The 21,562-nt window shown below is 42.4% G+C and overlaps 1 protein-coding gene across 9 annotated transcripts in view; it reads right to left on the bottom strand.

Moving 5' to 3' along the window:
- ZNF521 (zinc finger protein 521) overlaps positions 1-21,562 on the bottom strand; it is a 300,677-nt gene that overhangs the window by 261,248 nt on the left and 17,867 nt on the right. For 6 of the 9 annotated variants that reach the window (XM_079982617.1, XM_079982610.1, XM_079982612.1 and 3 more), the window contains 2 exons: positions 12,758-12,814; positions 4,062-4,241 (listed from right to left, as the gene is read on the bottom strand). Coding sequence is in view for 8 of the 9 variants with exons in the window: in XM_079982610.1 (XP_079838736.1) it covers positions 4,062-4,241; positions 12,758-12,814 (237 nt within the window). In the remaining variant the exon portion in view is untranslated. The remainder of the gene's footprint in view (positions 1-4,061; positions 4,242-12,757; positions 12,815-21,562) is intronic. The other 3 variants (XM_079982613.1, XM_079982616.1, XM_079982611.1) reach the window with 2 other exon arrangements.

Here is a 21,562-nt window from a genome sequence, read left to right on the forward strand (position 1 = left end):
CACACGGAAACGCCGTTTACCTTCCCGCTGGAGCGGTACCTATTTATCTACTTGCACTTTTGACGTGCTTTCGAACTGCTAGGTTGGCAGGAGCTGGGACCGAGCAACAGGAGCTCACCCTGTCGCAGGGATTTGAACCGCCTACCTTCTGATTGGCAAGTCCTAGGCTCTGTGGTTTAACCCACAGCGCCACCCGCGTCCCAGGTTAGGGCCTACTTTGGCATTATTGACCATTCCACACCTTGGGAAAGATCAGTAATAGGCCACAGACTCATAGGTTTCTACTCCCCTCACCACTAAGAAAAAGAGAGATGGAAAGAAAAGATCCCGTCTTTATCTGAATATGGGATTGCACCTGAGCCTCTATGAAAGAGGATTTGATTTTGCCGAGTCGCGGAAGTACGATCCCAGGAAGAAAAGTAGCACCAGAATATGATCTGAATTAGAACTTAACTGTGTCTGCAAAACAGGATCCTAAATCTATAATAAAGTTCCTTAAAAAAGCTTTTTCAGAAGTTTGCTATCTCTCCAAGCATCATAAAAATCAATACTAGCTAAAAGCAGCAACTATCTTTGGGCTCAGTAATACTTCATCAGTTTATATTTAGGTTACTGGGTCATATTTTCTTGACATTATTGTGCTTAACGTACACAAAACGTGGTGCTGAAACTTTCAATAACTCAAAACTAAACTAAATATGATAGGAATGAAAACATAGATTTAGCAGCCTAATTTACGGCACTATTCTGTGCACGTTTATTGGAAAGTAAGTCCTATTACACTCGTGGGGAATTATATATAGGATTGCAGCCTCAAGTACCCAATTTCACATTTGGGGCTGAAGCATGTTTTCTTCACTCGTTTTTTCATACACAGCCTGGTTAATACAACACAACAAGCCTCCTTCCTGGTCTTTTTACTCCAGTGCCATGCTAAGCCAAGATTTTAGCCATACCATACAAACCCCATGGGGGGGGGGGAGGACTAGGGAGGAGAAAAGCAGCTGCGAGAAACTCTCCAGGGCTCTGCACATCTGTGTGGTTCCAATAAACCATAGTTTGGCTTACCAGCTGGGGAAGTCTCTTCTAGTGCCCATTGCTAATTAGAAAAATGAAACAACTAGAAAACTGTATAAGGGCATTATTTCATACCATATCCAGGAAAAACCCATTTGCTATTTAATTTTTTTCTAATATATCCCACCCTCTGAAACCAACACATAAAATATTTTTGACTGATCCTGCAGACAGCATTAAAAACAAGCACACACATGAGATACTTTTAAGAAAATGGCATATTTGTATAATCCTTGTTTCAAGAGCAGGACACTGTACTTAATCTTGGATTATTTCAGGTGTGGCAGAGCATGAGGAACAATCTTGGTCCTTTGATGCAGAAAGAGGTTTTTATTTTTTTCCAAACCCTCAGTTTTATTTTGAATAGTTTTGATTTCTACCAGTCAACAATTTCTACAGCAACACTGAGACACCAGGCTTTTTAGGGGATTCAGTGCCTTTCTTTGAAAAAAATTTCTTTTTAAATGTACTCAAGTGGCAGAGCCATTTTAACCCTCATTTAGCATGGCAAGTTCTGCCCTCCAGCATGACCTGGGGTGAAGTGGATCAGGAGCAGTGCTCCAGGAATTTCTCCTTTCGCTTCAGTTCCCTAGTTGCGCGATATTCAGTTCATGCTGCTTGCAGTCACTCAACTCAACACCCAGCTCCGGGTGAGATATGTCAGGGGATTACAAAAGGTCCGTCAAGGAAAAATGGAGGCAGCAATTTTTCATTTTTGTTTCTTCTTTTTGGTAGAAAAGGAGAAATTTTACCAAACATAAATGGCCAAATTGGGGGGAGGGAGGGGTTTCCAACACCTTGCCAGACATAAATAAGAATTGCCTAAAGGAGAGCATGACAAGTACATAAAAGGGCTGGAGTGAAACAGAAGGATTGATTTACCCAAACTTTGGTCAGAAGATTATTTCAAAAGACCAAGAGCAAAAAGCAAAACAGAAGGCAACACACAGAAAATATATACTGCGATTGTCTGCAGCTTCAAATATAGGGCAGTGCAGGCAGTTCCCCGCACAGGACGCCAAGCCGAGGGGGCGCCAAACTGAGAAGATGCACAATCAAAGCCGTCTTACCCATAGGCGCTAGAGGTGCGGGGCACACCGGGCTTTCAGGGGCGCCAGGCCGAGAGTCCAGGGACCAAGAGTTGAGTCCAGGGAGGAGCCCACCTGTCGGTCGGAGCGCCGCGGCAGGCTCCTTTGCTGCTGGCAGCTCTGCACCACGAGTTCAGGGGCGACTGAGCCAGTGAGATGCTGAGGCAGCCGTCCGGCTCCACTCTCTTGTGCACCTGAGACTGGGCAACCTGGGAGGGGGGGCCGCCAGGCAGATCTTTGCACCCCGGCGCTGCATATGGTTAGGACAGCCCTGTACACAATTGAGAAGATCCATTTGGGGATGCCAAATTTTGGCATCACACAGTGAGCCATATTATGAGAGATTTCCCCCTTAAATATGTTTGTTCTGTTTCTCTATTCACCATGAATTAGCTTCAATACCAGATTATACATATGAACATACAAGGCTACCTTATGAATGTAAGCATTCCCAGACAGCTTCATCTACCCTGACTGAAGGCAGCTCTCTGAGTCTAAGGGATTCTCTCCAGGGTCTTTCCCCAGCCTTGTTATCAGAGACTGCTTTTTAACTGCGTGTACTTTGGACCTTCTGCATTCAAAGCATGTATTCTGCTGCTGAGCTACAGCCTGCTTTATACACACAAGTATGCAATCTTGTGCGGCTGCTTTGGCTAAAGAGCTAGAGGTGCCAGTAAATGCACACACACAATACTGCAAAATGCTTATCTGCTTCCCTTAATTGCAAAAGTACACGTCTCATACATTTTTCTCTACAGAAATAGCTAATTGCTGGCCGTGATGATTCCTGTGATCTGAACTCAGAAGGTTTAGGCCAATCTGAATAACATTCACAAGTAAATGAAGAAACCATGGGGAATTGTGTAAAAAAATGTGTTTATTTTTGGATATAGTCTTATTATGGTAGGTAAAGGAGAATTTGCTTGCTTTGACCAAGGGACTGTTGCCAGTGCTGCTCCACATATTTCTTCACTGCTGAAAAAATTACTTTGATTTCAAAAGACATGAATGTCTAATATCATTTGTTTTCTGGAGCTGTCCCGACCTGCATTCCTTTGGGTTGGAGTCCCTGGATTGGGCTTCAAGGATACAGGATGAATTGGTTTGCCCCTACATGATTCCTCATGCTTCTGAGGCCAAAAGATTTTTCAAGAAAGCTTCTCAACCAAAATGCTTCCTGTGGTTTACCACATGGGGTTATATGAGGTGGGTCTTCTCATCACCATCCCAGCACCCAAGTCCATATTCTGTTTAGTAAACTGCATGAGAAATTTATTTGGTTCTGTCAGTCCCAATCACTGCTAAGAAAATCCACTGAGAAAATGCATCTTTCTTTAGGGCCCAGACATCGCTCTAGAGCACAGGCCCAAAAGTAAAACACAAACCAGCATCTTTGTCCACAGTGTCACAACCGGACAGGAGTAGTTTCATGAGGCTACTGTGACCAGCACACTACAGTTGCTGGTGTGATGTTTCACTGCATCCACTGCAAATTCTATCAGCGATCGCCACACATCATTTCTGAAAACAGCATTTGGAGCCCTGAGTCTAAGTTTTCAAGGACCAGGTTGTATCCACGTCATTTTTTCTTACATCAAATTGCATAAGAGACGCTTGGAGAGGCAAGTAAGAAAAATCAGTTATAAGGAAATCTACAGTGGTGTTTAATGGTCTGCCAGAATGATCCATGCTTCCTTAGAACCTGCATGGAACCCATTCACTGAAGGACAATGGAATCGTTTCAGAAATGTGAACAAAATTACCTGAGCATCTTTAGCAGTAAAATAACAGGGAAGGGGGAAATGGGGGGGGGGATAAGAGAGCGGTTCTGAAGAAGGGACCTGAAATCAGAAACAGAACAGTGGAAGGAGACATAAAGTGATAAGTATTGTTTACCTGTCAGTTGACATTGATTAATCTTGTGCTCTGTGATATCACTCAGTGACTCAAACACCTGGAGGCAGCTGTCACAGCTGTGCACAGCTTCTTCCTCTAACTCCTCCCCTTCTTCCGGCCTTTTCTTACAATCTATCAACTCTCCATCTTCTGTCTTGTCTTCTAGTTTACAGTTCAGATCTGAAAGAAAATCAAGACTATGACCCCAGGGCTTTAAGAGATCCTTTAAAAAGAAGAAGATTCAGATTGGGTTTGTTGTTGTTTAGGTTACTTAACAAGCGGGGGGCGGGGGCATTTTTGCTCAAGCCTGCAGAACATGAACATAATACTAGCTTTTCTAGCCACATAAACAGAGGGAGCATCCATCCTCTCTTTTCTCAATGGTTTTTCTTCCCAAACAGTTACTCCCCCCCTGCAAAAGCAGCACTTCCATTCGTCACAGTTAATTTTGTCAAGTTTAATATAACTATTGGGGGCTTTTCATCACTTGAATAATTTAAAAGAATAAATCCCTTCTACAATTCACCACTATATAATGAAAGGAAAGACAAAAATGTACCAGTGAGTGAATTCAAGAGATTTTGTTTTTACTTTCAAAAGATGATAAAAGCTATCCAAGTCGTGAGAATGAAACTGTCTCATTTCACTAACCAGCCAAATGATCAGATTATTTTATTTTATTGCCAACTAAAAATAAAAACATATGCCTTAAAATGAGAAGTCCTAAAGTTATTTAAACTGTCTGCTAATTAACCAAAGCTGTATTAACCTGCAGAAGATCACTAGCCCAAGAGACCCGGTTTCCATCATTATAAATCGTAACTGGTATAGTGAGGATCAAACTGATAATCTAGTTCCAGGACAGTAATGATGAGCCCAACAATAGGTTCTAACTTTCTGTAACCAGTTCACACAAATCCCTTGTAGAAAGTGAAATCTAATAATCATCCAGCACAACTGCAGCTTTGTATACAACTAGCGCAAAAGGTAAAGGTAAAGGTACCCCTGCCCATCAGGGCCAGTCGTGACCGACTCTAGGGTTGCGCGCTCATCTCGCTCAAGAGGCCAGGAGCCGGCGCTGTCCGAAGACACTTCCGGGTCACGTGGCCAGCGTGACAAGCTGCATCTGGCGAGCCAGTACCAGCGCCGCACACAGAAACACCGTTTACCTTCCCGCTAGAAAGCAGTCCCTATTTATCTACTTGCACTTAGGGGTGCTTTCGAACTGCTAGGTGGGCAGGAGCTGGGACCGAACGACGGGAGCTCACCCCACCGTGGGGATTCGAACCACTGACCTTTCGATCGGCAGGTCCTAGGCTCTGTGGTTTAACCCACAGCGCCACCTGCGTCCCCAGCGCAAAAGGGACAAGCATGTTTAAGACTTTTAAAAGATCATAATTTAAGAGAGCTTCTTGTGAACTTTCAGAAGATTACCCATGCCAAAAAGGCTTGAAAACATAGTACTGAAAAGCTAAGAGCTCTATTTAGTTCACCAGGTATTAAAAATATCTTTCCCCCCCCCCCCTTCAGATACTAGGAGCTGTATCTTTCTATCAACCTTCCTCCAAAAGTAGAAAGCCATGATCAAGGTTGCATATATATATAGTCCCCTGGGCCTATAAGAAATCTGATAAATTTCCTCCTGCCCACTGGAAAACAAACACCTGACTGGAGCAAAAAGAGACCTGAGAGAGGAACTTGAGAAGAAGTGGAGGTGCAGAACCTAAAACTGACTCGGGTGGAAGCTCTGCATCCACTGCAACTCAACATTTGTTCAGATGCAGCAACAGTTTCTCCTACAGAGGTTAGCATAGCAATAAACCTCAGTTGAGTCTGATGGCAGGACTGGAGACATCAAGAAAGCTTCCCCTCTAGAGACCATCATTTTCCCACTAAGCTGTATGGGGAAAGCGAATGGATTTGCCAGCACAGGAAGGCAGGAACACATCAACATATTCTCCCTAGGAAGTTGCGAAAGAGTGCTCTCCTCAACAGTTTACCTGATAAGAGAGCACCCACTTTGGCCGCAAGAATTAACTGATGGATCAAGCTCCATTAAGTACTATGGAAGAGAAGAGGACCCACCCCCCAATTGCAGATGGCCCTCTTCATCCTTAAAACTCAGTAAAGGAAATGTGATTTCATACCTGGAATTATGTGAACAGTGGAAAAATCTGTATGAGGAACCAAGAAACCCAAATGGCAAAATGATTGTACATGTGTAAACACTGTGTCTGAATATTGGTATATGTTTAGTCCGCATGTGTGAATGAGGCGCAGAAGTTAATGTGTTTTGTATAAAGACATATTTCAAGTTCTAGGTTGTGTATGTGAATGGCATGTAAAAGTATGATCCTTGGTGTTTTTGGTATGGTGGCACGTATATTTGGCAAGTATTATGAATATGTCGTCTACTAACAAGCAGCTTATACATGTTAAATGCATATGGAAAGCTCCCTTTAAAATCCCTTTGGAAAGTGTTTGTGGTAATTAAGGCTGCCATAGTACATGGGAAAGCAACTCAGTTACTAAAGGTGCTCACATTCCACCAGTAGTAAGGCACAATGCACCGTGCGTCATTCTCTATTCAAATATTCACTACATATACACTCTTTAGGAAACTGTGATTGACAGTGAGTCCCCATGGTATAATACATGCAGTATACACATAATTAAAAAATGAATATGACTCTCATAAGAAGCAGTCCTGGTATAGAAGTAGTATACTGGCATGTACCAGCTAATTTCCATATTGTTTCATTTGGATCTTACATTGCCCCAGAACAACACATGCTGATTGAAGAGAAAAGCCCCTTTAAACTCCCTTTAACACACTGCTTGGATCCCAAACTTACTTGTAAGTACATTCCCAACCTTTACATCTACCTTAGCCTAGCAGTTAAAAATACCGCTAGGTTATAAGCAGCTGAGGAAAAGAAATAATTGTCTTAACTGTTGCAAACTGACCCCGACATCATTAAACACTTGTTGGAAGGCAGCATGTGCACAATGCATACTATTAGATGTTCAGCTCAAGCTCCCAGTTTCATCTCATAAAACTGACAGCACTCGGGGAAATGCAGGCACTGGGTCTGAATTTTAACACGACTATTTAAATGCTGCACATAAAGTTTACAGACCTGTTTGTTTTAAAGTAAGGGTAGAGTCTGACTCTGCTTTAAGTAGCATGCTAGAGGGGAGAAAGAGATTCAACAACGCTCAGCACTTATTATTCATGAATGCTGGCCCTTAACAAGAATCCAATAGAATAACAGACAGGCGCGCGCACAGAGCTTAGGATACAAAACGTGAAAAACTGCTTATGACAATGCGTTTTACAAAAATAGAACCGACTATTAATGTTAGAATTATTTTTTCAAATTACATAATGGGAGTCGCTGTGGGGGATAGGGAAGACTTGCTTCCATTTATGCATTCACAGATACAAACCTACTGGGACGGGAGTCAGGCAACTTAGTCCCTTCTGCTGCAACTTCAGAATGCATGCTCTAGCAAAATGCTATGGTAGTTTTTAGGTCAACTCTTAAGGGGGAAAACCTGCGAGACCTGGGTTCGGTCACAGCCTCTGTGTAATGAGTTGTGGCAGCCTCTGCCTCTCTTGATGCATAGATTTCTACCACTGTCTCTCTCTCTCTCTCCCCCTCCCCCCCCCCCGTAAAGACCTCTCCATTTTAAAATAAAGCCACAGATACTTGGAAGCTGCTGGATGGTTTTAGAGATGGCAGGAAGAACCATCGTCTACATTGCGTATGGCAACACACAATTATTACGGCTAGGTTTTGATGAAGCATTGGCTCAGTGGCAACCCTAACTAATGATTGGCTCCACCAATATATTCCAAGCCTTTCACACTAGTTAATGACTTCCCATAGTTGTATCTTCTGGGAACACTGCTCATTCAACATCTCACTCTGGACGTACAGAAAATAGCCACATGCTTCCATTCCCACCACCCAGTAACCATACAGACTACAAACTACAGTTTTAAAAAATATACCTGAAGGAGTATACCTGAAGGAGCATCTCCACCCCCATCGTTCAGCCTGAACACTGAGATCCAGCGCCGAGGGCCTTCTGGCGGTTCCCTCATTGCAAGAAGTGAGGTTACAAGGAACCAGACAGAGGGCCTTCTCGGTAGTGGCGGCCTGTGGACCGCCCTCCCTTCAGATGTGAAAGAAATAAGTAGCTATCTTATCTTTAAAAGACATCTGAAGGCAGCCCTGTTTAGGGAAGTCTTAAATATTTAATGCTGTATTGTTTTTAACATTTGATTGGAAGCCGCCCAGAGTGGCTGGGGAAAGTCAGCCAGATGGGCGGGGTATTATTATTATTATTAATAATAATAATAATAGGGTTTTTAAAAAAAGAGTTCCACAATGCAAATTGTCTGCCAAGTACCCAATATCTAAATCCATGGTTGCACACTCATCTGATGGGCAGCAAACAAGAGAAAAAGCATAAACCGCAATCCCTGCTTTTCTCTCGGTCCCATCAGTATGATGGACTGGTGTATGGCCATCATCAGCCTGAGGTTTTATAGCATCTCCAAGCTTATACTGGTAGGTGTCACCTAATGTTATCAACATTTATTTTACACAGAGCTTGCCTTCCCACACTTTCTCTACATCAAATATCCACGTGACTCCAAATCAGAAGTCATACCAAATGAATTTTTTCTTTGATAACTGCAGAACTTGACATGAATTCTCTAGCTCACAGATGCATTTCAGATATCTGTGATATTAGAAACTTTTTCTCCTATCAAACATATGATAGACATGGGAAAATAAATGCACTGGGCCCACCTTTTCCAACAAGGGAAGGGGTGGAAGAGTTTTACAAGTACACAATCTCTGGAATGCTGTTATTGCTGGAGTCTGGATACAGAGAAAAAATTGGACTGCTGGGTTTCAGATATTACTTAGACACACACACGTGTCACCATCTCCTTGTGTATATGGGATGTATCCAACTAACTTTCACTGAGAGTAGACACAATGAAATTAATGGACTTAAGTTAGTCATGTTCATTCATTTCAATGGGTCAACTCTAAACAGGATTAGCACTGGATACAACTCATGGTATGGGTTGACAATCCGCTCATAGAAGCCTACAGCTGTGTGTGGATTGTCCATCGCTGAATTCGATCTCCAGCATGAACTGCTGGAAGTTCAGGGTCTCAAACCACAATACACTAGTAAAGCTCAATACATCGGCAAGTCTGTATATCACTGTCCCATCTGCAAGATCCCTTTATAAGATTACCTAATGCAAAAGGGGGGAAAGATTTGGCTCTGTAAGGAATTCTAACCATTAATATAGTACATAAATGAACTGCTGTTTTCTGTTCCTGATTATGTTAAATGTTATTTATAAATGGTATTTTCCCCGTTACTTTCGTGTCCTGACAGGTGGCTTTTCCCTTCTCTTCCTTCTCCTCATAAGGGATGTTATTGCTGTAACTCGGTCTAATAAAACTACAACTTTGGAGGAAAATGAAAAACTGAAAAGGCTTAAAAGAGTTAGCAGCAATAAACCCATGGACTTCAATTAATTTCCAGTAAGAGATTGGTTTAAGGCCAACAAGCAGAAATTCTATTCTGTCCATGTAAAAATTAGGTTTCACCACATTTACTTTTTATAACCTATATAAAAGTCAAGTTTTTAAAAAGTAATGAATATCTAAAAGCCATCTCAGCAGACTGGCAAAGACACTCTGTATGCCTGAAACTCATCTTGAATATTTTTCTCCACGCAACATGGATCCATAGCTGATCAAGAGCCTAAAATGTCAAACTACGAGGAAGAAAGCCCAGTTTCCAGTCCATTTGACTGAGTTTTAATGGACCTCCTTCCAAGCCACTTCTGCATGGAAAAGTGCTGGCAAAAGAAAGGAAAACTAAGAGATCATGTGGTTATAATTATGAGCAGGAAAGGAATATTTCTGCAGTTCAGTGGTGAAGTAAAACTCTGTCGCTGTCTGCTCCCAATAGTGTCCATCGCAAAACAACTGCCTCATTAAATCTCTGCAGTAAGATTAATATGCCGTAGCTGCACTACATTTATAACTTGGTACTCCATAAAAAGCACATTTAATGGAAGGAGCCAGAGCTTTGATACAAAGATTTACTAGAAAAACTTCTAGCAGCATGTATGGGGCTTCTTACGTTGCTTTTGTGTGAAACAGCTGAATATTTTCTGTATCTGCTTGAAGGCTAAAAGTGTTGCAGCATACAAGGCACCCAAAAGCCGTAATAACAAACAAATCAATAATCAATAAAGACATTGGTAAATGTTTTTCAAAACTCCACGCACCTCACATGGTGTGAGCCCATGGGTGCTTTATTAAACAACATTCCAACATGAGTGACATTTTAGAAAAAGGCTATGGCTTATGTTGTGCATAATCGGAAGAATCTCTAGAAATGAAGATATTTGACTAACATCAAATGAATCTCCCCATTTCAGGAGTAACCTTCCCCGCTTTTCTGCAGGGCATTCTCACACCCTGCCATGGTTTGCTTTAAACACTCTATAGTTTTTATCAGTTATTAGCATGTTTTTAATATTCTGTTGGGAGCTGCACCAGAGTGGATGGGGAAACCCAGCCAGATGGCTGGGGTATACAGTTAATAAGAACTTATTATTATCAGTGCTAACCATGGTTTCTTTACTGGTTTAAAATATCGCAGTACTACTGTTCAATTAGAAGTGTCCTTAACTTTTCCCAATAGGTTATAAAATTGACCAAATGCTCCTGTAACCACGGTTTGCAAGCTCACTTTAAACACTGACTACAAGAGCAACTCTGGTTTGTGCCAATGTAGATATAATACTATCATAACTATCTCCTAACCATATTAATTAATTCATTATTTCAAAAGATTCAGAACAGTGTGCCTGCCCAAGATGTCCCATTGCTGCTGATGCTTCAAATAGTTACAATTGTTTTCTTCCACTTTATAAAATAATAAAGGTGTATAATAATCAAAAGCAGAGGGCTTTTTGGTCAGGGAAAAACACAACATCTGAAGGAGGGGTGGAGATGTGATCTGTATGGAGTATTTTGAAATGCACTGAAATACCTGGCTGAGCTTTGCTTTTCCAGAAATAAATCCTTAAGTTGCCCTACAGATGAGCCAGTGTAATGTCACAAGTTAGGCTATTACGCAAGCATGTCAATCAGCTACATATCCGTGCGATCATCCAAGATTTAATGGCAAACACCATTAAAAACTGACAAAGCAGGTCTAACATTTTGGGAAAACATGTTCCTTTCCTCACAACATATTTTCCAAACGCAGCCCACTAAAACATTAACAGGATTTCATTTCTCCAAAGTAGTTAGAGACATTTCCAGAAAAAAGTAGAAGAAAATTCCATATACGGTTCCATATTTTGTCACAAGCAGTCTTTTTTATGCGGGTGTCAAAGAAGGAAAATATAGTATATACAAGAGTCCAAAGAGTTAGACAGCACAAATACCAACAAAGAGATGAATCCACTTTACTAGAGATGAAAAATGTACTAATAATCAGTTTACCGCATATAATAAGCTTACATTACTATTAATCACCTTATAAAGGAATCCTTCAAACTAAAAGCTATACATTAGCTGCGATTGGGGGGGGGGGGGCTTTTTAAGTCTAAGTAAAACACAATCAATGAAAGCAGAATTTCCCCTTAGGATTTTCTTGAGACCCTCATCTAAAGATCCATAAGCAAGTATCAATAGAGCATAGAGCATGATCATTTCGTTGAGCAAAAGCTATTTAATTATTACTTCGCAGAATAAGTAGTCAAATATACCAAAAGACTGAATCATTCCTTAAACTGTAAAAACCAAGTATTTTTTTTCAGACCAGAAGCAAAAAAATAAAAATAAAAAGGGAACCACTGTAACCAACAACATGCTATTAACCCCCTTATAGCTGTTCATTATAATGAACAGGTCAGATTTCCAACCTAAAATCTTGCTGGTTGAACTAAGGATTTAGCTACAAAACTCCCAGTGACTTAAATGTAGGGATCAGTGGCTGCTAAGAAATTCAACGGATTAAGATTTTAACTATACACTCGTTTATGAAAGCAACTAGCCTGTAGAGATACTGGCCACAATCCAGAAGTGTGCATGCGCCAGATCGGCATGCACAAGCTAATTCCCATTTCAGTCCCTTCCTTCTGCCAAACTCCCACACCGTTTTCAAACTTCCGGAAGTTTTTTTAAAGTGGCTTGACAGATCTGCTGTGTGGGTGGGGAAGACATTGTGAGGGGAAGAAGGGCTACTGGAATATAAATGGGCCGAAAAAATGGATTTGAGCTGAGGTCTGGTTCACAGCCTAACTGTCGTTTCATATGAAAAGTTTCTTTCAAAGAGCTGTGATTAGCTGGGAGCTAGTGTGGATTCCTGCTTACAAATAAGGCATCGTGGATATTAAAGGGTCCATATTTCCGGAAGACGGTCATCCATCCATCAAACTGAAGCCCTCTTGGTTGAGGGAAAGAGAGAGATCCTGGGAAGCTAGGAGGCCTTTGGGGAACAGAGAGAAATGGAAAGACGGGCTTTTTCTTCCTTCCAAATACTTGAGCTGTAGTTCAATCAGGTAAGAGTGGACTCAATATCTCTCACACTGTTCCAAGACAAGCAAAATAAATGTAGGAATTCAGCATTACCTGTCTGCACAGCTGACTGTCCCACACCTCCCTGGTCCTCCGATTCATTTTCTTCTACTGTCAAGGAAAGGTAAAAAACAAACAAACAAAACGAAAAATGATCCATTAGGTAAGTGCCTTATTTGTATTCCAAACACATATCGCTACCTTCCATTCTTAAGGCCATCAATGTTCCCACTCCATGATAAATAAAAAGAAATTCTGCCTAACAAAAGATCTATTTGAAAAGGAGCCAGGCTTTAAACGGAATCTCAATGCATCTATTTGTCCATTGGATAAGTGGCTTTATGGGACAACTCAAAAAATGTTGTGCATCAGAAGCCAAATAAATCCTTGCAGAAGGGAATCCGTCTTTGACTGCGTTCTTACTTGAAAAGCTCCACCAACCGTAGTAGCCCCTGTAAGCACAAGGGCAAGAGCATTCTTAAACCATCAATCTGGAATTTCACTACCACTTAAAAAATATCAAAAATAAAATAAAATCTATCAGAATCCTAATATCTAGGACTCTGAATACGAAAGTTATCTATCGAGTGTATTCATCATAACTGGGGAGCTGTGACTGCAGCTACCCTTGCCATTTTGACTGGGCTGTGGTCAGTTGCACTGTAGCTATTCCTGTAATTTGCATTTGGCTGTAGCAACAGTGTCAGGCACTAGAGCAATTTGTAAAGGATGTGACTCAAGATAAAGGAGAATTGCCACTCTTTTTTTTTTCTTTTTTCTTTTAAAAAGACTCTTCCATCAAGCTCCAGCTCTAAATGGACAGGAGGAAGAGAACAGTCCTCTTCTTCCATTCCAAAGAGGTGGCGATTTAAGGTTTAAGGAGTGGGGACTTAAAAGTTTATCAAGCTTCTACTGAGGAGTGGTCTTAAAGTCTTGGCAAAAAATATAAACGCTTGCTTAGTTAGATATTTAAGTCTCACAGGCTGGATGTGATACTAGTAGGTATTTAATAAGACAAGGATTCCATAGAGGCATTATACATTAAGCGGTATTATTCCCTGGTACAACTTTTATGCTGCACTGTGATTTTAGCTACTCTATGGAAACAACCATTAAAAGAGAAATTGGGGGTGGAGTGGGATCTAATGGTAAGAGAATGATGTTGAGAAGAGTGGGGAAACTCATACCTGAGGGCCAGAGATGTGTCTCCATACCTCTCTTTCTAGCCCTTGGGAATCTTTTCCCAGGCCATGTCCCACTCCACCCCCTGCTCCATACATTCATTCTTTATGTATTGCCTCACTGGAATATGGGCTTGAACTGCGATACCTCCTGCTTGCATGGATGCTGTGTTGTGTGTGTGTACAGTAATGGACAGTGCAGTGATGCTTACCTGACCTATTGACAGCTGAGTCTTTGCAGCTTACCAGATGAAAGAATTAGGGGGCGGGGCGGCAAGTTGGTTGGCGTTGTGCAAATGCGCCTGCAGGAGCCCTGCTGCTTTTGCACAGTGCTGAGCTCCCCACCACCTCGCACCTCCCACTCTCTGCCCTGGTAAGCGGCAATGACTCAGTTTTCAGCTGGTCTGGTGAGCAGCAGTGTCTAACCACTGTCCACAATTGTGTCAACCACTAACTTTAGCATGGCTGGAGACAGCCTCCAATATACCGTATTTTTCGCCCTATAGGACACACTTTTTCCCCTCCAAAAATAAAGGGGAAATGTGTGTGCGTCCTATGGGGCGAATGCAGGCTTTCGCTGAAGCCTGGAGAGCCCCACCACCAGCCCCACAAGCTCGGGGGACAGCGGGGAGGCAGAATGCCGCCATCCCGCTGTCCCCCGACTTGGTTAGAAGGCTGGCGGGGGGGAGAAGCTGCTCCTCCCCGTCGCCAGCCCTGCAAATTCAGGGGACAGCGGGGAGGCGCAGCACGCCATCCCGCTGTCTCCCGACCTGGTTTGGAGGCTGGCAGAGGGCTTTCCCCGCCCCTAGCCCCGCAAGCTCCCAGAGCGATGCCAAAGCTGCACGGAGCTTTGGCATCGCTCTGGGTCCCGTTCTGGGGGCTGCGGTCGGGGGAAGCTCGGGGGGGGGGAAATATTTTTTTTCCTTTATTCTCCCCCCCCCCCAAAAAAATCTAGGTGCGTCCTATGGGCCGGTGCATCCTATAGGGCGAAAAATACAGTAAAAGGTAAGAGTAACATCCATTATTCTGTCCACTTTTGCCTCTGGTCCAGCCCAGCACTGGCAGGCAGCCACAGAAGGTTCTCCACGAGGGAACACAGCCCTTGTGCTGGAAAAGGTTCCCCAGCCATGATGTAGAGCGTTGTAAAATACAATTAAGAAGATTTAGCCACGGAGTTCCTGTCCTTGCCATTCTAACTCACAGGATCCCACTTCAACCTGGGGCAGAGAAATCCCATTTATTTCAGTCCCATTGCATAAGCATGCATGTGCACATGCACACATACACACACTTTTGGCCTGGGTAGCTTCTGTTCAAATATTTTGGGGTTGTCACTGCCTGCCACAGCCATAGGATTGCCATGCTGGAGGGAAGACAGCTGCAAGCTCTCTGAACCCATCCCCATCCACTACACCCATCCTCATCCGCCCCATTATTTTGAGAAACGTTAAAAGGAGCATCACAAAGAGCAGAAGTTGAGAGTACCACGATAAAACAAGATGGAAAAGAACGCAGATTGTTTGGGGGTGAAGTCTCCCCATAGAAAGTGAGTAGTGCAGGCACAGTCAATCTCTGTGTTAGCCATTCCCTGTTACCCTTTCTGAAAGGGCTGTGCAGTCTAGCAAGTCATTCAAAACTTCCCAAATCTCTTTGCCCATCCAAGAGATCTGGCGGAAGCACAGAAAAGGCGGGTGAAGGGTTCCACTATGGCGGATTAAACTGTCTATACTCCATCATAACAAGATCAAGAGATGTGGAGCAGCCTGTGACATTCAGAACCTAGTGGGGCTCTCTTCAACTTAGGGGTCCCTTTCCCAGAGATGCAGGTGAGGGAAACCTCCCCCTGAGCCTAGGTTGCTTCAAACTGGGATGATGCACAGAAGCCTTCCTTGCCCTGGGAGTTCCTCCCTTCACGCTGCACAAAATTAGACTCAAGCGGTGGGAAGCTCTAATAAGAGCATTCAAAAAATAAATGCTGTGAGTTTGTCAAGAACAGTGGTGACATTTTTGGCATGCTTGGAGCAGTCCCACTTAGAAGAGAATTTAGCCCATTTTATTCCAACAGAGTAAATATTCAGAAGTTCAGCAGGATCCAAAATTCACTTTGCTTCTACTTCTCTCCCACTGGTGGCTCCTGGGCACAACTAATTACTTATTTTAACTCTTTCTTGATCCACACTGTGATGATGAAACAGGGACAAACAGTTGCTGCTGTTCTGCAAAATGTTTTGTAGTAGCTATTGGGCCAAATGTGTGGAAGCTGTTGGGTTTTTGGCCAGTAGGCAGTGTGAGGCTCAACTCAGACATACTGACAGACCATGGTTTACTGTTATGAGAGGGAGGAGCTATGAGCCCAGTGCTTCTGCACGTTTGCCTCCCCATCACTTCTTTGAGCACAAGGGGAAGGGAATTTAAAGTTTTCAGTCATCACAATTTGTAACAAAGCAGTTTCCTATTTGACCCAAGTAAGGTTTTGAATGGAATGAAAAACTATGGACTGTTACAAACTATGGCTGAAAGCTTCAAATTTGCCTACCTGAGGTGCAGGCAATATACCGTATTTTTCGCTCTATAAGACACTTTCCCACCTCGGGGAAAAGCCCCCAAGAGCTCTGCGTGCTCTTTAAAGGGAGCACGGCTCTTTGGGGCAGCCTTCCTCCCGCTGCCCTCAAGAGGCTTCGAGCGGTTATCCCATAAGCCAGGACAGCAAGCGATCCCGCTTCTGCCTGCATCCCCCTGCCCAGGAGAGGCTGCACGCGGCTATCCCATAAGGCAGGACAGCAAGAGGCTATCCCAGAAGCCAGATCCCTCTTGCTGTTCTGGCTTCTGGGATTCAGAATATTTTTTTTCTTCTTTTCCTCCTCCAAAAACTAGGTGCGGCTTATGGTCTGGTGCGTCTTATAGGGCAAAGAATACTGTAGCTAAATGTATTGCTGGGCATCATTCCTGGCCACCAGCCATGCTGGCCAAAGCTGTAGTCCGGCTGCATCTGGAGGGTCCAATGTTGGCTCACCACTGGCCTAACTTAAGGCATGAATGAGGGCAAAGGAGAAACAGGAGAATATGAGGCTCACACTTGGTTGTTCTGTTAAAGGCATGATTTGTTATCTCCAAATCAGACCTAAGAGTTAGTATATTACTAGTGAGACAGCATTTCTCAGGGTGTCATTCTCCTTTTTGTCAAAGGTTCTGTTCTTTATGGTTTTCTAAAATAAATGAACAAAGCAAACTTTTGTTTATATTCTACAAGGAATTGTAGAATCAAACTATACTGCACACTGTACAGCAGAGTAACATAAGTTAGTTGAATCCCACTCATTATAATGCCAAAGACTTGAGCGATATTATCTCTAATTTAGGTAAATATTTTAAAAATACTTCAATGTTGTTCTGATTTCTATTGTTTGCAACAAACATAAGGTTCAACATATAAGGTGATGGGAAATCTCTCTTATTAAGTAGATACAAAGTTTGGCCAAGATGTCTGTTCAGACATTATCCTACATGATATTTTGAAAAAGCCCCTCAAAAGATAATGCCACAATGTTTGATATAAAACCTCTTCAAAAGGCCCAAATTGCAAAAATGAGCTTAGCAGTTAGCTTGACAACGCCACAATTTTTTAATAATAGCTGCTGTGGTTTTCGCATCCTGCCTGCGGTGACGGATGTGGGTTAGGTAGCAATTGTTAAGATCTTGTTAACCTTTGTCCGTACTTCCAAATTTGGCTGTTGGAAAGTTACTGAAGCTAACCCTCAGGAACAGAGCACCAAGCGTTGCCAAAACATGGCTAGCTGCTACAGGTATGTTGTGCTGACTTCATCCTTGTGTTTATATGCTTCAGTGCATCTTCCTAAAATGGTTATGTCCTCCTCAAAATGAATAACAATTAAACCAGTGAAAGGCAGTGGGCTAGAAGAACTGATTCCTAAAGATAGATCAAGGGGAAATGTGGGGGCAACATGAGCCGGCAGCAGAACTATAAGTTTCAAAGGCAACAACACCAACACCTCTGTTATTCATTGTTCCCTTTTGAACTTAGAACTGCACAGCGCACCTGGCTAGAAAGGCACTCACACTGTATTGCATGCATACAAAGATACAGAAAAATGGTATGAGAGGGACTACTGTTCTTCTATTACTGTTTGTGTGTCCTTCAGGAAACACATTTTAAAAACTGTTAAGTGTGGACTATAATCAGTTTTCTCAGTTCCCTCGGTAAACAAACAAACAAACAATACAATACACTTAATACTTGGCTGCACTGGAGCAATAGTTAACAGCTGCCTTGAACAACTTTGGAGACAAAAGACACAATTTTGCTAAATAAACAGAGAGAGAAAGAGAGTGCCCCAATGAAATCCAAATACTGCCAGCACTGGCCAACACTGCTAAACAATGAAACAGAATGTCTATAAGTAATTCAGTCCACAACAGTCAACTAATCACTAGCACCTGCTAATCAACCACACCAAAGGCTGCAGAGTGATAGGCCTTCATCCATCATACCATAATGCCATAAGTCTGCCTGAAGCCAAAAAATGGCTTTAGAATTCCAATGTGTTTCACTGCACACAAGATGGAAGTCAGCTGCGTGCTAAATAATTCCCCCCACTTTCCATCCAAAACAAAAGAATTGCAGTTTGCTCTCTTCTTTGCCTGAGATACTAACACAGGAAGAATTCCATCCAGTTTTCTGAAGCTCTTACAGCAAAGGTTTATAATCTGCAAGAATATGCAATGCACTGTGATCTTAGAGGTGTTACCAGTAGAGTATCTTTCATATGTTGGCATGGGGTTAGTGGGGAGACACATACCCTGGGTCATGTGTTGCAGTTGTTGTTTTTTCTACTTTTGAGTAGTCACTTCATGGCATGGCACACTTTTTTGTGAATGGAGCAAGCACATGCCCTGCTGCTCTGCCACCTCGCTCATTAAGACCACCACAAAGTTAGTGGCCTTTGTAAAATGAATTTCGTGCTCACTGTTTAGTACTGGTCGCTGTTGTTTCAATTTCTCATGCCTTATCTTACAAGATTAATCATATAAAAGCATTTCAGCACTAAGCAAATAATAAATAAGTAAAGCTGAATTAGTCCTATCAAAACACAAAACACACTGCATCATCCTTAAGGTAAGTTTGCTTTAGCAGTGGTTTTTCAATCTCAATAAAAAAAAAGAAGTTTGCAAAATGTTATTGTGATAGTGCTGCTACTGCCACCACTACTCAATGTTGGCTTAGTGCTGAAATGTAGATGGTATCCTACAGGGCACAGAACAGGCAATTATCTCTTCCAAAACACACAGAACAAGGTTGGGGGGAAAGGAAGGAAAGTAGGTAGTTTGGGGATTAATGAAACAGAAGCAACTAAAGGCATACTGCACCAGACGTGCTTTGGGAAAGACAAAGGCAGAGAAAGTAATCGCAATGGAAAAGGATTGTAGGGAGAAGCCAACACTGTTCCTTGATTCTCTTTTGCAATACTACAGGCACAGTCAATGCACAGACCAGAGTTCTGGTGCATGTACACACATAGCACAAAGGGTAGAAGAGCTTCAAACGCTCAGGAACGCATGGTAGACGTGTGCCAGGGAACCATCGCCGCTGCATGTTTCAGATGCCCCCTTGCCTTTACTCTTTCTGCGTAGAGGAGCGAAGCACAACTGCCACTCAGAATGTGAATGAGTTCTTCTGTCATGATCAGATATGCTTTTTTAAAAAATCACTCCTGATACCTGTGAAGTACAGTAGCCCCAGTGCCCAAATCTGAACTGTAGCAGGTGAGAATGAGAAGGCCAATAATAGACTTGAAGCAGATTGCCGCAGCCCAGGAACAGTGTTGGCCTAGGATTCTTCAGTGCCCAGTAGCGCCTGCTTTGAGGAGGGTGCACCTCTCTCTCTCTCTCTCTCTCTCTCTCTCTCTCTCTCTCTCTCGTGCGCTTTTGGTTTCAGCGCTAAAGCAATAGTCTGGCAGACTGAAAAGGTCCCCTGTGGAGCATGCTATGAAAGGGCCCCTCAGGGAGCAAGCTATGAAAATGGGATGGCCTCTAAACATGAGCAGGAATTTGATAAAGCCCAGGGAACAAAATTCATTATTCCTCCTTCATTTTATAACAACATACTCTGCAATTCACTAAGCTGCCTCTTAAATGAGAGCCAGCTTTGTTCCGCATTAGGAAAGTAGTGGCCAATGGCAAAAAAATGCATTAGAGACTTAATAAGGGAAGTAATGGGTGACTGTGAAGTTGTACAAACACAGCAAGAATGTGAATGTACACTTTACAACAAATCCTTGAGAACAAAGGCTGTGATTTATTGTATTTATACTACTACAAACTATAATAAAAATAAAAGCTTTGGATAATTGAAAAAAGTCTTATTTTCTTTTTCACGAGGCAGGTTAATAATTTTTTTAGAGATACCTACTGCCCTGAATGACTGAGGCCATTTTCGGCTTGTTAAACAAAGTAAGAGAGAAGCCACACATCCCAAAATAAACTATAAAAATAGATTGCTATTGATTTAGTACCCTTCCTAAAATGGTTTCCTTAAGGAACGTGAAACAAAATAAGCCTAATACAGCAACAATAGTTGCTGGGAGGTAGAAGAGGAGGAAAGGTTTTAACCTAAGACAACTGTCCTCATTTTTTTCTTTCTTTTTGGGGGGCAGAGAGGGGGTGACTTGCATTTTGCGTTTCCTGCAGTTCAATAAATAGTTATTCTATAAACCCTTCTATGCATAAAAATTAGAAGTTATTTGGTCTTTTCACCCATCTTACACAAGTCTTTTCCCACAAGAATGACAACTTTGCAGGGGGGGAAATGCATTCAATCTGCATGTTTGAGTAGTATCAGCAGACAAGTAATAGAGACACTAGGCAGATTAGCATAATCAATACACAATTTACAGAGCTATCCAGACAGAACAGAAGTGATATGTGTATGCCATTATTTTAGCATCTACAAATTACAGTAATTTCGGGAGGTATCTTTATGCATTTTCTCTCCTCTGCCTCTGTGCATGTAAAGCTAATAAGAGGCACAGACTGCCCCCCACCCACCCCATCCACCCTTCAAAGAGAGAAGACACATTCCAGAAAGACACTTAAGAACAGGAAATATATGTTAACTCTCCTCACTTTCAGGATGTTGAATGGGAGATGAGAATATTTCACTGTTTAAAATCAGGGTTCTTGATTAATGCAAAACTGCAACTCACTGAAAACAGAGCTTGACGTGAGGCTTAACGGCAGGATCAAGGACCCAAACAAAGCAGACCACACTAGCAGTGTTGAAGCAGGAACATGCCAAATCTTTCCAATCCCTTATTTCTGGACTAGGAATTTAGAGCAGACACACTTACCCTGCCCCTTCGCTGCTGCAGACTGAAACATGGCTAAAATTTAGCTACTTTGGCCACAATACTAGCTAACATTAACTAGCGTTGATAGAAATTTACCTATTAACCATATGGTGGTTTCTTTAAAAGTTATCATCCGTAGTTCTAGGTGTAGGGCAGGGATACCCATATGATGCTCTCCACATGTTTTTAGGCTGCATCCTATCATCTCTGGTCATGATGGCTTTGGCTAATGGAATTTGGGAATCCCAACAGCTGGAGGCACTATGTTGGCTACCCTTGGTTTAGGGCATATTTCAACAATTTGGGTCTTATAA

This window comes from Podarcis cretensis (genome assembly GCF_951804945.1).
Source record: "Podarcis cretensis genome assembly, chromosome: 7".
NCBI classification, from domain to species: domain Eukaryota; kingdom Metazoa; phylum Chordata; class Lepidosauria; order Squamata; family Lacertidae; genus Podarcis; species Podarcis cretensis.